This window comes from Corvus kubaryi, unplaced genomic scaffold (assembly GCF_017639235.1).
Source record: "Corvus kubaryi isolate FWS band 111438036 unplaced genomic scaffold, C.kubaryi_AGA036_p1.0 133, whole genome shotgun sequence".
NCBI lineage: Eukaryota > Metazoa > Chordata > Aves > Passeriformes > Corvidae > Corvus > Corvus kubaryi.
This window is the reverse complement of record NW_024580667.1, coordinates 29,361,689-29,378,458: the sequence shown is the minus strand read 5'-3', so window position 1 is coordinate 29,378,458 and position 16,770 is coordinate 29,361,689. Positions and strand designations below refer to the sequence as shown.

Here is a 16,770-nt window from a genome sequence, read left to right as displayed (position 1 = left end):
AAAAATAAATGATGGCCAGAAGTCATATGGATCCTTTGAGAAGCAAGACCTATCCATATTGTAATGTAACTTTGTGCCAGATTATGCTCCTGGCAAGCACCACTGAATATATTACAAAGGAAAGTGGTAGATTTGGGATATTTTTGGTATTTTTGGTTCGGGTATGAATCCCCTTCTTGGAAGAAAAGCTTTAGCTGAGTACTAGTTGTTTATATAGTTGTTTATAGTTGTCATACCCAGAATGGTCACTGGGCTTTTGATAGTGTGAATTTATATTCTGGACTTACACTGTAAAAATTAGTTGACAGATGTGTGCAGATCTGTAGACACAAACCATACAAAATGTATGTCAACTGCTGTTCAAATCCCTTTCTTCTGTGTCAACCATGCAGACTCGGGACACACTTTTGCTTTTAAATGTTTGAGCTTTGTCGAGTCTAATTCCTTCTCGTGGTCAATCTTTAGAAGATTCACTCTGTGTTATCATTATGAATACTTAGTTGCAAAGGAAAGTGGGGAATTAAACATGTTTAGTACTCTGATAGCAGATATCACCCTCTAGAGAGTTGCAGCATAAAATGTTAACATCACTGCCTACATCAAAATGTGTTTAAATTTTTCTTATGTAGCAAAATAATTTTTAAAATAAATAATTCTTATAGTTTGTTTACATGATATAAAGAGTTCCACATTCATTTTCAGAACAAGAGCAATTTGCTGATTGAACAGGGATCTTAAGATATAAGCCCTTGAATTCTTGACATATTGTCTTCAATGACACGAAATTTGAATGGAACAGAAAAGAAGGGTGAGGAAACATCCCATTGCTTCAATGGGGAACAGTTGCACAGACAGTTTCTGAATGAATATTCTGATTTTATTTCTTTAGTGATTTCCTGTAAAATTCAAAGGGTTTTTTTGGCATGCCCAGTTTAACAATCTTCTTGAATAGGAACATGTGGTTTTTGGTCATTCTCCAAGGCCTCAACACTAGAGGGAAAAAATAATCAAAAAGGATTGAAATTTCTGACAAGATTCTAGAGTCTAATTTCAAAGTGTTAATCAGTCTGTCTGAACTTCCACAGGATCAGGTATCATCCAGGTCAGCATGAAAGTGATGGTCACTGTGTTTACACATATTTTCAGTGCCTGAGAGTTAAATCCTCTCAGGAAACCTTTAAAATACTATTAAACACTATTCTATAAGACAGTGCCAAATTTCACTTTTGCCTTAAATAGATAAGATTGCTTGTACAAACATAGAGTGAATGGAAAAATGCTGTCTATTCTGAATACCATGAAGGAACATTTGCTGTAATTCCTAACTGCACAGGGAACAAGTATCTGTTAGCGGTATAATAATGTGTACTGACAGTTTATTTTCTGTTGAAAAATGAATGTGCTGCAATTTTAGCCCTAAAGCTTGTTGAAGGCCTTTGCAAGTATTTGATGACAATACTTCTTTTTCTTTGAAAAAGGACTTTGTGGTTCATTTATTTAAAATTTTGAAAAATTCCTATTTCTTTTTCCTTCACTTCAGCTCTGCAAAAGGAATGACAAAAGCAGCTTCCTAAGTGGAAATTTGTTGGGAAACCATCCCAATAATTTTAACACCTTTGAGTCCAGAGTACATTACGCATATTTTAATCATCTCTGGTTTCATACATATTGGACCTCACATTGAAGCAATTTTGCTTCTTTTCAGAGCTGAAACATGAGATCTATGTTTGGAGGCTGACAGCTCAGCGCATTAACCCAGCCAGCAGAGAGGAGACTGCTGTGAAATGCCTCTTGATGCAGAAGGTGCTGACTCTGGAGATGCTCCTGAGGAAGAAGCTGAGGACGTTTCACAGGTAAGCAAGGCCCAATGTCTCCCACCTCCCCTTTCAGGTATCTTCACTGGGACGAGACCTGCATTCCTAGCTCTGTCTTGATCAGATGGATGTTGGGGCAGATATGAAAAGTCACTCTCAGACTCAGTAAAACACAAAGTATTTTAGGAGAAAACTGATGTGTAAAGCCTGGAAAATATATTTATCAATATGACCCAAAATTAAAGGCCTAGGAATTTCAGGCAGATTTTGGTTTAAAAAGATCACAAATATATCACTACACTTTTCCTTACAGTTGTGGCTTCAGCACAGTAAGACACTATAGTTTCTTTTTTTTTAACTGAAAAATTCAAATTGTCTTCAGTGAATGGGTGAGTTTGAAAAACATTTCACCAGTTAGTTGCATGTTTTACAATTATTTCATAATCAAAATTTCAATGTGAACCGGAGTGCAGACATATTTTATATATAAGAAGTTTACATAAACTTCTTGTTTAGTTTAGATTCTGGCAAAACCAGATGTTATGCCATGGAATCTGATGACTGAGAATAGCAGTATAAATATTTTGAATGTTAATTGACTAAAGTGAAACTGGAATAATTAATTTGAATTAATAACCTTGTTAAAGAATTTGAGCAAGAAAATGTAAATATGGTTTCTTAAACTATTCCAGTAATAAGAATATGTTTACATAATTTTTGCTGATATTGTGTATTTTGAATTGAGTGATGGTGCTAATAATTCAAGACAAATAAGGCTGTTAAAATTGCCTCCTTTTCAAAAGATTTTAAGAGATTATTAGACTTTATGATACTCTAAAGAAGACCCTTCTAAAGTACAAATAAAAATTGTATATTTAATCTTGAAAATCAGGATTCCTCCATTTCAGCACATTTACAGCAATGTAAAATTTCATTAGCATTAACAAGAGTGCTCCTGAACTGCAAAGCCCAAGGCTTTTTGCTGGAGGGCTGACTGCGCCGATAACACGGTGGTGTTATTTGGATCTTACGAACTTCATTATAAAATGCAAATGTGAAACATATGTGTTCTGACTTGCTGATGTTAGCACACGACCCTTTTTGTATCACAGTGGGCCACACACATCAGCTCCTGAAACTATTAAGGGAACTACATATTGCAGATAGCCATATTCTATACTGAGGTCTGTACCCTGGAGCCTGTGGCTTTCCTCATGAGCAGAAGGGTTTGTGTATTAGTGGAGCCCATTACAAAAGCGGAGTCTTAAGTGAATGCTCATGGGAATTTTGCTGCTGGATGTAAGAAGACCATACATAACTCCTTTGTGGTATCAGTTGCTCCACATGGGGAAAGAAGTGATGTATATGTGATGAGAGGAATTAATTCCAACAATCAGAGCTCTGATTTCACTCTGGAAAAAAGTAGGTGTCATTTTCTTTCAGACAAATTTCACAAGAAGATAAAAACTGGGAAACAAATATCCAGGAACTCCAGAAAAGAGTAAGTAGATGGCAGGTTTTTTCAGTATTCATGTAAATGAAGCTATGCCTTTATATAGAGATAGTGCTTTAAATCTAATGGAAATTTAATAACTCTCCTGATAGCAGAAAAGTTAGCAGCCAAGGTGGTTGGCTTCTTGGTCAGACAAGGTTACTGAACCACATGGTAAGGTTTTGTATTTTTGTTTCTTAGAAAACTATAACTTAAAGAATCAACTGATGATTCAGCAGTGTTTTCTTAGATTTTTAATCCATAGCCAGAAAGGTTCAGGAGGTGTCAATAAGTTGCTTGTAGCCATGATGAATGATAATAGAATACAGTCTTCCTAGTGTACCCAATTCTGATTCTAATTTAATGCACTTTGTGACATTACTGCTTTTATTATTCAAGTAGGGATAAACCACTTGATAAATCCTGTTCTCTTAGCTGTGCACACGTTAGTACTGCCTAAGTCTTTATGCTGGAACTGAAAAGATGTACACTCTGTAGTGGGATTAATGTCTCCTAAATTTAATTATCTAAGTGTTGCAATCACTCTACCTCACTGCCATCACTAATGAATCAGGCCTGTGTCTGAGAGCTCAAGTCCTTGATTGGACTCCTTGGGGTGAATGTCCTTGACTGGGAGAACCCTGTCCTAGGTGTCACACCAAGCCAGAGCAAACCAACAGATTTTCTTTACACCTCTTTCAAGGCATTGCATAAGAGACAAACTTTTTAAAGAATGGAGACTTGTGTTTTAGTAGAGCTTTAAACTATGTAAAACAAGAGACAAAGTTGGTCTGAGAGAAATTGATTCCCTGGGGTGGTAGTGAAAGCAGAGACACGATGGAAAGCACTGGGTCTGAGGGTTGAGGGCACAAGGATATTGGCACAGGGAAGCAGGAGCTGGGCACAGAGGTGTACAGACTCCATAGAGATGAAGGGCTTGGCATGTCCATGAGAGTTGTACAAGAGGTGTGAAAGATTTGACCTCTAGGGTAGTTTATAGGTTTTCAAAGCACACCCAAAAAAAAAGGGTCATTTTGTCCTGGATCACAAAACCACAGAGTGCTCAGAATGCCCTCTGTGGTTGGAGCTGCATTTCAACCCTACTTCTCCCTCTGGCGTGAAGTTGTGGAGGGGGCGACTCAATACAGCTGAATGTATGCAGCAACTGCTAGATACCTGTATCTCTTAAAGCTTGTTGGACCACATACTCATGGTTTTGTACAGGTATGCATAAGATGCACACCTATAAAACTATTCTTGTAGTTCTGTCTTTTATGCTGAAGAGGAATATACAATACAGGAACAGCAGTTTGTGCTTCACACATGCTTTTCTGAACTCTATGCATAATACATAGCTTCTTGTTTAATACAATTATTAATTTTATTTTCCTGTCTGTCTCCAGCACAGAATAACAGACAAAATTCTTCTCATCAAATGTCTGACAGTGCTGGGATGTGTTATTCTTATGTTTTTTCTGAACTCATTTGTTCCAGGCATCTACCTAGATCTCGGTAAGTCTCCTAGTTTTGTTCTAAGTAAAACAAGCAACCTCCCTGAAAAAACCAGTCATATCTTTATGAGTCTGGATCTTTTCAGAAAGCTGTTTTTCATATGTCCTTATCCTCACAATTCTACCAGGTTAAGCAGCAATTTCTCTGGGAAAAGAAGAACAGGTTTTTAAAGTTCAGTCACGTCCCAGTTACCCCAGGAGGAATAAGAGAGAGTGCTCATGACTTCATTTTCTGGACTTTCCAATACTAATGAGCTGGCTAAACATTACAGAATGAGTCAATTTGACCTTGGCATCATTTGCACTGTTTGAGTGAATGACCAAGATGCATTAGAGAGATCAGAAAATAATCACTCCATGGAAGAACAAAGAAGCAGTTTGACATTATTTCTTAAGTATAGAAAGCTCTTTGTATAATTTACAGTCTCCATTACTATATCGCCATAATAATTCATTTCCCAAAATAAAAACTGGAGGACACTGTAGGTTAATGGGCGGGTTCGGTCGGGACGGAGACGGATGGAGATCTCTATAGGCAGGTCTTGGGACACAGTCGGTTTATTGTAAAGGGCGTGGGTATTGGGGCACTGCTCAGAGCTGCCAGACTCAGCTCTGAGCAGGCCCAAGAGAGTAAGCAGGTGAGAGAGAGAGAGAGGGTGTAAGAGCAAGAGTGGAAGTAAGAGTAGAAGTGGAAGAGAGGAATAGAGAAGAGAGAATCAGAAAGTCTGAAGTCCTGGTTACAATACAATAAATCATCTTCTGTACTGAATATTCTAATTGTCACTAACCAATCTAATACAAGATACAAATCCTATAGCATTTACATACAGCCTATAAGAGTCCTTATATTACCATAGAGTGTTACATCTTAACTTCTAAAAACTACTCTTTGGACCCCTTCTGCTGAGCTAGTAGGGTCTGCTCTGACCCTTGGACCTGTTTGCAAGCAGAGGGTATTGTTTCATCAAGAGGGGATTACTTCAGTGGCCATACCATTGTTTTCTAGTTGTTCAGTAACTAAGACCTGGTATTTCAAAAGTGGCTTTCATTTCGATGTTGCCTGTAGTTTTCATATTCCCAAAATCTTTTGTCAGGCAATCATATTTCCAAGGTTTTCCTGTTCCATCTTCCCCAACAGGACACTATATATGGGTGAAATGAAAGTAGCTGTATGCATACTTTCTATATATAGATGTATATGTGGATGTTTTTATACAGCTAGTTGTATATCTCCGTGAGGAAAAGCTCCACACATCCTGAAAACAGAACCAAATCAAATCTCACATTTAACTGAAAGACAGTCATAAAACCTACCTGTGCATTGACCAATAAAAAATGAAAACATTTTTATTGGCTGCTGAGCTCTTCAAGATTATGGAATTTTAGATACATGTTTTTTTCACGCCATCTGAATTTACACAATATTTACTTCTATCTCAGTGGCTGAAAGATGGAGCAGTCTTGAAGAGGAATAGCTCATAATGAATAACTCAATAATCATATACACAGATATTACATTGACACATTTTTGCTGTGCAAAATATAGAGCCAGTTATAGCTCTACAGTGGTGATCAGTTTGTGAGCAAGACCTCCCATATCTGCTGCTGACAGACTATTTGCCATGGAAATGGGCAATTTCAGCCCATGAAGATTATTGTCTGTTAAGAAGTTAAAAGGTATACTGACGTATTATAACACCAAAAGTGCTATGTTCATAAGGTCTGGGAAAATGCAGAAGCTGAAAATATTTGAAGGCATTTGAAGTCATGGTGGCTGAGAACATAAGAAAGGCCTTCACACTGCCAATTTACCCCTTACTTTTCTGTCTCAGATAAGTGACACTGAACCATATGGGCCTTCTTGAATTAAGCCCAACATCTTTAAAAGTTTGTGAAAAGCCAGACAGTCATGAAAGACTAAACAGCACTTGATGTGTATGCTCTTGATATTTTTTCAAAATTGCAAAGGAGTTGGAGTCAATGCTAGAAGAAACATAGTAACTATTGATAGTTTGTTTTTGTCCTGTTTTATGCCAGTAAAATAAGTGAAAACAAATGGAGTGCTTGGCAGTGTAGGTTTCTGTTATCCAGTAGCTGAATAACAACCTTGAAAGTAAATAAGGGCTGTATGTGTTCTGTATAATTTCTCCCTGTTCTGCATTCATGGCAAACCTGTCAGATTAATGAATAAATGTTACTAAAGCATACACCACATAATTTCTACTAAAAATTAATAGAACCCGTAAACTACTACTAATAGGTTTACAGGTTCCATTAATTTACAGGTCCTCAGTTTTGTTTCCTGAATTCCACTATTGTGATGGTAGCTGTCACTTATCATTACTGAAGTAGTGCTGCTGTGAGGCTCTATGGATTTTAGTCTTCCAAAGCATGGAAATGTATTTCCTAATATACACTACATCTTATACTCTGTTGGCTTGGGTAAATTTGTTCAGTATGGTTTTCTCATAAAAATGAAAGTAAATTGCAGTTCAGTGTTTAATTTTCTACCAGAATAATGGTTTATACAGAGGCTGAAGTGTTAGAAATCCAATAACTTTAAATTGCATTTGGTAGAGGGAATTAGAAAGATTTTAAAATTCTTTATCAGTCCCAAGCCCTGATACAATTTTTTCATTATGAACTTGGAATCATTAATATAATTTGAAGGTACTGACATTTTAATTTAAAAAATAAAATTTGCATACTTAGCTGCCTTTTAAAATGCAGAACCCTTTCCTCTTCAGTTTTTTTGTGCCTGTTCATTAATTTATTTAGTGTAATTCTATGAAATAGCTATGTTAATAAAAGATTAGTACTGAGAAAAAAAGCAGATACTAAAACTGTAGGACTCCTACAGTATATTCATTTGGCCCCATGAGATTTTATTTTATTTTATTTTATTTTATTTTGTTGGTAAAGCATTGATAAAACATCTGAGAAAAGATGACAAAGGATGAAAGTAAAGCTCCTTTAAGGATTGTACCTGGCTCCTATTTTGACTTTAACTTTTAGGCGGGCTTTGAACTATGTTAATATGTCTGAAAAGATTTAGAAAGTAATATAAAGTAGCATTTCGTTGAAATTTTAAGCTAGATTTTTTAAAGGCAGGGTGTTCAAACTGACTGGGTCAGAAAAAATACCAAAATCAATTTACAGCTTAATTCCTTCTACTTTTGTGTGGAAGGTGCTTTCTCTTTGGTTTGGTTTTAGTCAGTTCAACGAGTTTCAGAGCTGCTGTGAACTTTGTGCAGTTCCTTCCAGTATCTGTGAAGAGGGACTCATTATGTCAGTGGCGCTGCTTTTGTCTGCCCCTCTCAGTGCTTTCTGCATGCAATGTAGGCAGCCTGCTCTTGCAGACCCCCTCACTCTTGCTCCCTTCCACCTCTGGACACCTCTTTCCCAGGGCCAGGCTCAGTAGTTTCTGAGACAGGGGAATGCCTTCTCCTCCTTTGAAAGTTGCAACAAACTCTGTTGCTCTCATATTCAAGGAACAAGGTGAAAACCCAAGAGTAAAGAGATGAGATAGTTCCTGTTTCAGAGAGGAGATACTGCCTCAATTTTGGCTGCAGACTGCTGCAAGATGGGGTGGTATGCCAGGAGAAATACAATTGTGGTTTTGCCTTATTTGTATATTGATTGGTTAATTATTGCCACCATTTTTCCTGTTGAAGACACCACTCTTGCACAGGTGAACCTACGGTGTTACCATCCATGGCTTTTCTCATGTTCCTTTCATGAATTATTTAAGCAAGGGGACGGGGAGATTTTTTTGGATTGACTGAGGTCTTCTGTAATTAAGGACTGCCACTTTTTTACTTGAGGGAGCTGTCTTGGATTTTTTTTTTTTTCACTTGTACAGAGGGGTTATGTCTTTATGCTACTGTCTGAGTCCATTCTGGTATTTTCCGTGCCATGGACATCTGTGATCCTTCAGACATCAATGTTTAATCTAATTACCTTCATCTGCCCTCAAAATAATCTCTGGGGGTGTCACTAATCAGTGGAGGCCATCAACAGCTGTGATTCAGCCTGGTTTCATCTTAGGTATGATTAACCAAGGCAGTGTTAGCAAACCCGCAAATTTAGGAACTTATAAAAAATAATGGTTTTATTCTTTCTACTAACTAACATCACCACTATGACCTTTCTGGGCAGTAGCACAAGTTGTATAATCAGTATTCTATGTCACTCCTGTCAAGCAAACCTCCTAGACCTAAATTTCCCTCATCATTCTTGCACTAAAGCTAAAATTCCTGAATATTTACAAAAAAAAGGTTATCTTGTTTGATGAGAATTCTTTCTTTTGCAAAACTTTCTCTTGTGCTCTATATGGATGTGATTTAACTTCTGGTTGTGGACTTAGTCTGCAAATTCTGCTGCAGCTACTTTTGAGGGTCTGAAGTTCTCTTTTTGCTGTGTATGATAACTAGGTGTATCTTGCATCATTGAAACACTTTGAAACTGTGAGTGAAATAGTGGAGAAGTAGGAAAATAACTGTTTTCATTTAATGTAAACTGACTTCTGTTTGTTCGGTAGATCCTGTTGTGCAGACTTATTTTTATGTTCTTGGCAGTGCATTAAAGGAGAAATGTGTTCAGTTTCTGTAGGTAGGAAAGACTCTTGTACTGTCACTCCTTTGAATACCAGTTGCCATATTTATTGACTCATTTCCATAATTTACAGAAAAATTGTTGACATTCACATGAGAAACTAATTACCTTTATGGGAAAGGGCCTCAGTAGAACAGTCTCCTCCCTCAATTATGTCTACAGAGACTATTATGCAAATTATAGCAAAAATTTCGTCTCAACTAGAGAGTGGAGTCACATCTCAAATTCAGGGAAGTGAATGGGATTCAAAGTTTCTCCTCTTTACTTGCTTTTGATTTTCATCCTGCTTTTGATTTTCCTATGTTTCAGTGGACATGCTCAATTTTCAGCTTACACTGTAATTTACCTAGATGAACCAATAATTATAATAGAGTTGAAACTGAGTGGCACTTATTGGGTAGCCTGCTTAGTGAGGAAGAGGGGGCTGCACAGTCCTAGAGAGCTTCACAAACTTGCTTACATTTGTTATTTCATCACAGAATGTGTGAAGTTTCATACCAATATTTACTTAAAAACAGTGATGCCAGTTCTTCATTACTACAGCCTACTAAGATTTTAACAACTAACTTAATCCATTTATTTTCTGTAACATTTAAGTTAGGAGCTCACTGCAGGAATGATTCTTGGCTGACAACTTTGAGACAGATCTGTAGGGTCAGTATGTGTGTGTGTAAAACCTTGCATGAATTGCAGTGCTGCAACCAATGGCAGAAGCCTTTAACTCAGGGATCTTTAACTAAATTATGTGATGATGTAAACTAAAAATCTCCAGTATTCCACAAGGGAAATAAATGTGTGGTTTTGTTCTGAAGATGCATCCTAGGAAGCTGCTCAAGAACTCTAATAAACTTCCCCCACTCCCTGCCCCAGCTTTTATGTGGGCCCTGGGACACACTATGTATGTGCATTTGAACTTGTGCTAAGAGGATTCTTTAGAATGGTGGAAGTGCTTTAAAACTTGAACCTTTCCCCCATAGCTCTGTGAGAAAGATCCTGTCTCACAGTGTGCAGCAGAATTCCTCAGATCCAAAAGATTTACATAACCTCATAGACAAGCACATGGCTGAGAAAGATGTGGACAGATCCCAATAGCATGAGAGAGCTGATAATGTCAAAGGCTCTTAATTTTATACTTTAAAATTTTATTCTGGAACATTCTTCTCATCTCTTATCAGTGATAAATAGATTGAACTATGTTATGCCACTATTCTGTGTGATGGTGGAGTTGTCTAAATATGACATTTGTTTACAAACAATAAAACTATATTTGCAGAAACATACAAAATTAACTGAAAAATTTAAACGTTTTCCCCATGGAGAGGAAGAAAAAAAGAAAGTGTTGATATATTCTCAATGTTTAGTTTCCGGTTAATTTGTGCAGTAGTTAAGATGAATGGTTCATTATAGAGCTACTCAGTGTTACTGAGGAGCTGTTTTATGAAATACCTGACAAAAGCCATCGACCAGTTTAATAAGCTGATGTATAATTTTTTAATGCTCAAGAAAACAAAAAATCCTGGTGAGACAGACAGTTATTAAGATATAAAAACTGGTGAAGAAGCTTGATTTAAGAAAGCATAGGCCAGATGCCAAGAATGACGCCAAGTTCAGCACATCTTATATTTTACTTCCTATGTCACTATATCATCATCATGAAAAGTGCACATTTGTCACCTAAGCTAACATTTATCTAGAAAGTAGCTAGGTCTAGGAAATGAATCAGTTTTAGCTGATGAAAGCCTGTAGGTATTGACTCCTTAGTAATGGCTCAAATGATACTTTATTGTCAACTGCATTTAGAGCTGTCACAATGACTATTTTCTTTTCTTTGTCTCTACTTTTTTCCCATTTGAATTTCAATATTATTTCATTATTTTGGAAAGCTTTCTAACACAACTGGATAAACTAGGCAACCAGATACAAAGCTTGGGTAGCAACATTTGTGGACCTTTTTTGTAGAGCTAAAGCTACCATCCTGAATAATCCCTAATTGCCTGGAAACTCCTTCACATATTTCAGTAAAGTAAATGGCTTTGGCCTCCAAAACATTTGGGTTATGGGTGCCTTCTCTGTACATGGCAGTAGGCTCCTGCTTTCAAGGTCTCCATGGTCTTCTTAAGCTTGTGATACTGTGGGCAAAAAGGGGAACATCCCCTATATCTGGATCTAAGAATTTATTGTCAGTCTAATTAAAAGTTGTATCAGTGCAACCAAAGCAAGCAATCATTGTTCATCTTACGATAATACTAACACTTAGAGTCTAAATTATCTAATGAGTGCAAAACAAAACTCATTAACAGTATGCAGTATAAACTGTTGTAAAAAACCAACCAACCAACCAACCAACCAACTTTTCCTTCCCGCCCCCAAGCACTCAAACCAAACTCCTCCACCCAAAAATCCACCCAAAACCCAAAGGAATAATCCCAGTGTCATCTCCCCCTTTTTCCTGATGTTAGGGTCACCCTTTGATGTTCGCCAGGGTGCTAAGGGTCACACATTTAGGCTGGGAGGAGTCAAAACACAGTGTTGATAACTTGAGGGTTTTGCTGGGATGAGAAGGGATGAGTGTGATAGGGATGTCCTCTTCCTCTTTGCCAAGATGTGCATAGTGTTGGTGTTGGTATTTTCTTACTTACTGTGCTTGAGTCCACTTGAGCATATTTTTATATATTTTCTGAAGCTTTACCCTTTACTTTTTAAAATTTGGTTTTCAGCTCTATATTATACCTGATTTTATCATACGAGTTGTGTTGTATGTATGTTATATGCTTTTTTCTTGTGCTTTTTTTTACCCCTAAAATGGGTTTTGACCATCTCATGGGTTTACTCTATCATCTATAACTAACCACTGTTGAGTTACTGATAAACCTGGACTCTTTTTTATAATCTTATGTATTTCTTTTAGCTGCAGTTACTCATGGACTCTTGTCTGTGGCAATTTCTTTCTTCCCTTACAATTTTTCATTAATGCTCCACCTATATGAAGCTGTAATGCTGCTTTCCATGACTAAAGTAGTTTCTTTAGTTGCTGATCTGACAGTGGTAAACAAAACAATGTGTTGTAGCATCTGACAAGAGCATCCAGTCCAATGCAGAAAGACATAATAAGATTAGAGCCAAGATTTTGAGCTGTTCTCTTTGAAAGTCTTCAGGCCTTTCTGGAGACTCTTCCAGATCCTTGCAGGTGTGCTTGCTAGGGCTGCACTGCAGCCCTTTTCTCCAGGTATCATCACCTACAATTGCCAGTGGAGTTTAATATATTTGTCCTTGTTTAGTGGTCTTAACCTCCCTGCTTGTGCTTCATCCATTTACTCTGTTATCTGCTGTGGCATGTGGTGGTATTGGTTTCGTGGTCTAGCACCTTTACAGCGAGCTCAAGAAGAGCTCTGCATGGGACTGACCTGCTGGCCTCTGATATGTAGCATAGAGACTTGATGGCACTGTGAAAATGCAAACTGTTTTTCTAAAATGAGAATGGACATAACTGTATCTGAGAGACTTCGTGCATCTTTGATTCATAGTCATGTTGAAAAAATTCCTGGTAGAGTGTACATAAACATGAGTTTAAAATAAGTTTGACAATAATTTTTTAATAATGAGAATGTTGGAACGGAACTAAATCAATGCAGTCAGCATTGACTCAGACTCAGAAAGTCTGGTCCAGATGTTACTTATTCATCCCTGTCAGCATAACACTTTGCTTGTGAAAATACAGGAGATCTGCTTTCCATGATCCTTGCAGTCTTAATTTATTTTAGGATACTTTTCAAAAAATTCTGCCTTGAAATTTCACGGTTGTCTTTACAAACAGGTAATTATGCATGTACAATACCCCCTGTCCATGCAGCTGCCCATACACTTGATGAGAAAAAAACAAGAGCCATTAACAGCTAGTGCAGCCTTTGATCTTTATTGCTCACTTCTAGAGAAGTTGACCTTTCCTTTTTCTTGATATTTGCAGCCCCTCAAATTATTTTTTGTTCACAAGAGTCAATAAGGCTATGGCAATAGAGTGTGTTTGTTTGCAGTGACCTTTACTGAGAGTACTCTGTAATTTTTCAGACTTAGGGATTGGTGTGGTATAGACAGCTATATATCTGTCAGCTCATCTCTGGAGATGGAGTGTCCGGCTGTAGCAGTGTCTAACCAGGGTTTCTTTCTTACAGTGTTCTGTTTTGAATGCCATCCCATCTCATCTATGAAATTGTGTTTGGAGAGTTAATGAGGTTAGGTGTTGGCATTAAAAGACAATAGTGAATACAATTTCACATTCTGACTTCATGCTATTACAGCTATTCAACCAAGTCCAGCACATCCTTTCCTAAGGCACATGTGCTGATCTGGGATTACAGAGCAGTCAGTTCTTTACCTCCTTGTTTTATGCAAAGCTTCTGTTTTTTATTGCTGTAATTACCTTGTATTAGCATAAGACCCCACTTCTTCTGCCTTGCATGGGATTATTTTTTTCCCATATTCTTTTATTCCTCTTGTATTGTACCAAGTATTTATTGGTGTGGTGCAAGTCTTGGACTGTCACCATCACTGTTCTGTCCCCCAAGGAGTTGCCTTAAACTGTGGTGCCAAAAATAGCACAGAACAGAAAATTATTTCTATGACACTAAGACCCTGAAAAGAGACTGCTCAAAAGACCAGCAAGTTGCTTTGTGAGAAGGTAACTTTATATTAAAAAGAAAATAATATTAAAGATAAAAGACCATTTATCAGTGGACAGCAAGTACTACTTAGCAAGTACTTCAGCATGATTTCAGAATGTATATTTTCAGGGATGCCTGATAAAACAAAACAAAATTTGAATAAACCAAAATACAGAACATTTTCATTCACATTCAGAACTACTGATAGAACATATTCTATGAGTAGAGAAAGCACTACTGGAAGTATGTCTTTGATTTAACTTTTTTACCCCAATATTTTTATAGGCTTGTGTAAGAGGATGATCAAGCATATACTACATTACAATTACACCATAGTACATGAAGGACTGGGATACATCCTTAAGCTACATTCTTAGTGGTTGTGGCGCTAATTAGATATCTTCTGACTAAACTGTTGGGACACAGTTATGGACTTTACTCATATATTCAATACCATGCTGTGTGAATAATTATTCAAAGCTAAGCACCAAATATATTTTAGCTGGTAGGCCTGTAATGGACATTGTGGGCTTAGAAGGTTTTTGCAGTTCACAAAAACTTGCTGTGGCCTTTATGACAACAAATAAAGAATTTTAAAGAGCACAGAAAATGAAAGTCATACTTAGAGAAAAACATATAAAAAATCAGTGTGTCCCTCCCATTATTTGCAGATAGGAGTACTATATTTTAATCTGGCAGAATGAAAGGGTCTAGATGGTTTTTAAAAAAACCTTATTTCTCCACCACTATAAATGTGTGATCCTGAATATTGTGTTGCCTGAATCATCGTTGTTGCTGTTAACATCTTCTCACTCTTTCTTGTCCTACTGCTGCCACAAACAGCTTGCTTTCTGCCCTTTGGGGAACCCTGGTATTTACCAAAGACTTGTCAGGACCTCTTTAATCATCTTGAGTTAAGCATCCTGGATTCTTCACATTTTTCCTCAGAAGTCAACTCTTCAGACCACTGATTGTGCTTCCTTCTCTGCCTCAGATTTCCTCATGGGTATGCATCTTACAGTATATATTCTCAGGGTTTTCCAGGGATGAGGAGAGCAGAGGTTGCTTCACAGAATTTACTATTTGTAGCCCTGGTTCTGTATTTCACTGAGCAATGAGATTTAGTTGCGATACACTGTGTCTGTCAAGTCTTTTCTGCAGGACTATCTGGCATCCAGTTGCTTCCCATCCTGGATTTTTACAGTTTTATCCCTTCCAACCTAAATGTGTTATCTTGTACTGTCTTGAGCAGCATGCTGTTTTGCTCAGACCAGCATTGAGATCATGCAATATTATCCTGAGTTTGGTTTTCAGTTCAAATGTCTCAAGTGCCATTTCAATTTCCAGAAAAGTGAAATTTTTGTGTATGCTCAGTTTTCATGAATGCATTTCCCCAAATTCTGTGCATGTAACGTGAGCATACAGCGTCCACATTTTCGCTTTGTTTGGAGGAAGCTTGTTATACTTCTGTGCTTCTGATCTGCTACTATGAGGTAGTAGGTCAGACAAAATTACTTTTGCTGAGGAATGCAAACTGTTCTTAACGAGCATTTGAAAGGCCTACAAATTACACAGTAATTTTTCTCCCCTCATTTCTTTCTCTTTCTCCTGCCTGCCTTCAAATTCTAGGCTTCTATTTGATTCTATTAGATTGTTTTATATTTTCAAGTTCTTCTTCTTGATTATTTTAAAATAAGGGGGTTTTGAGTAGGATTGCAATTGTGTTCTGCTCATCATGAGCTAAGTATTATTCCAAAGGTGGTTTTCCCCACTGGGTAAGAGAAAAGCAAAGCACTCAAGTGATTACTACTGTACTTTTTTTTCTGGCACCAGGCAGAAGAAATGGAAATCTTTTCTTATGAAGACTGCGTTATAAATTTGCAAGATGCATTTTATAATAAAATTTCATTTTCTTTTCCCTAGGATAAGTAGAAACAATCACCCTCTTCAACAGGTAGAAATAGAATTTAGATTCAGTTTCTCTCCAAGTTCTCTTTCCAGGACATCAATTGTTGTCAGAGGCACTAAAAGGCAGTAAAGGAAGTGGTCTGTGGAACTGTAAATGGGCTTTGTTTTCACTAGAGTAATGAGAAGTTATTTTAAAAAATTATTTCTCTTTCTCTTCCTCATGGCTCTCTTTTGTGGTCCAGGAAGCTAGAAAAAAAATGAACAGAGAAGCCAGTCTTTGATGTATCCTAGTACTTTGAAAATTCTTCATCATGAATAAAAAATGCCAAGAAACTCCTCTCCTCTCCTCTCCTCTCCTCTCCTCTCCTCTCCTCTCCTCTCCTCTCCTCTCTGAAATAAGCTCTGTGCAGCCAGAACTGGCAGCTGATGTGTTTGCACTTCCCTCTTCAGAGCTGTATTTGCTGAAGCATGGCAGGATGACACCTCCCTTGCCTGTCTGTATTCTCAGGGAACAATATTATAAGGCCAGGCACTGTTCCCTCATGCAAAGCTGCATGCTTGAAGCTAATGTGTGCTGATAACACTCACAGTGCTAGAAAATGCTGGCTCCATCCACCTCTTCAGCAATTCCATAATATTTCATTACCTTTAGTGATTAATTGTTATCTCCATATAGAGATAACGATCAATTCAAGTTGATTCATTATTATTGGAGACAGAAGGGTAAAAATAATACCAAGATATTTTCACAGATTGTTCCAGAAGTAATGAGA

The 16,770-nt window shown here is 37.3% G+C and overlaps 1 protein-coding gene across 10 annotated transcripts in view; it reads left to right on the top strand.

The window, feature by feature from the left end:
• The window catches only part of OCA2 (OCA2 melanosomal transmembrane protein), a 191,536-nt gene that overhangs the window by 105,568 nt on the left and 69,198 nt on the right, over positions 1-16,770 (top strand). For 9 of the 10 annotated variants that reach the window (XM_042041185.1, XM_042041217.1, XM_042041190.1 and 6 more), the window contains 3 exons: positions 1,706-1,853; positions 3,258-3,315; positions 4,710-4,818. In XM_042041185.1, coding sequence (XP_041897119.1) covers positions 1,706-1,853; positions 3,258-3,315; positions 4,710-4,818 — 315 coding nt within the window. Of the gene's footprint in view, positions 1-1,705; positions 1,854-3,257; positions 3,316-4,709; positions 4,819-14,932; positions 15,096-16,770 lie in introns of all 10 variants that reach the window. The other variant, XM_042041253.1, reaches the window with a different exon arrangement.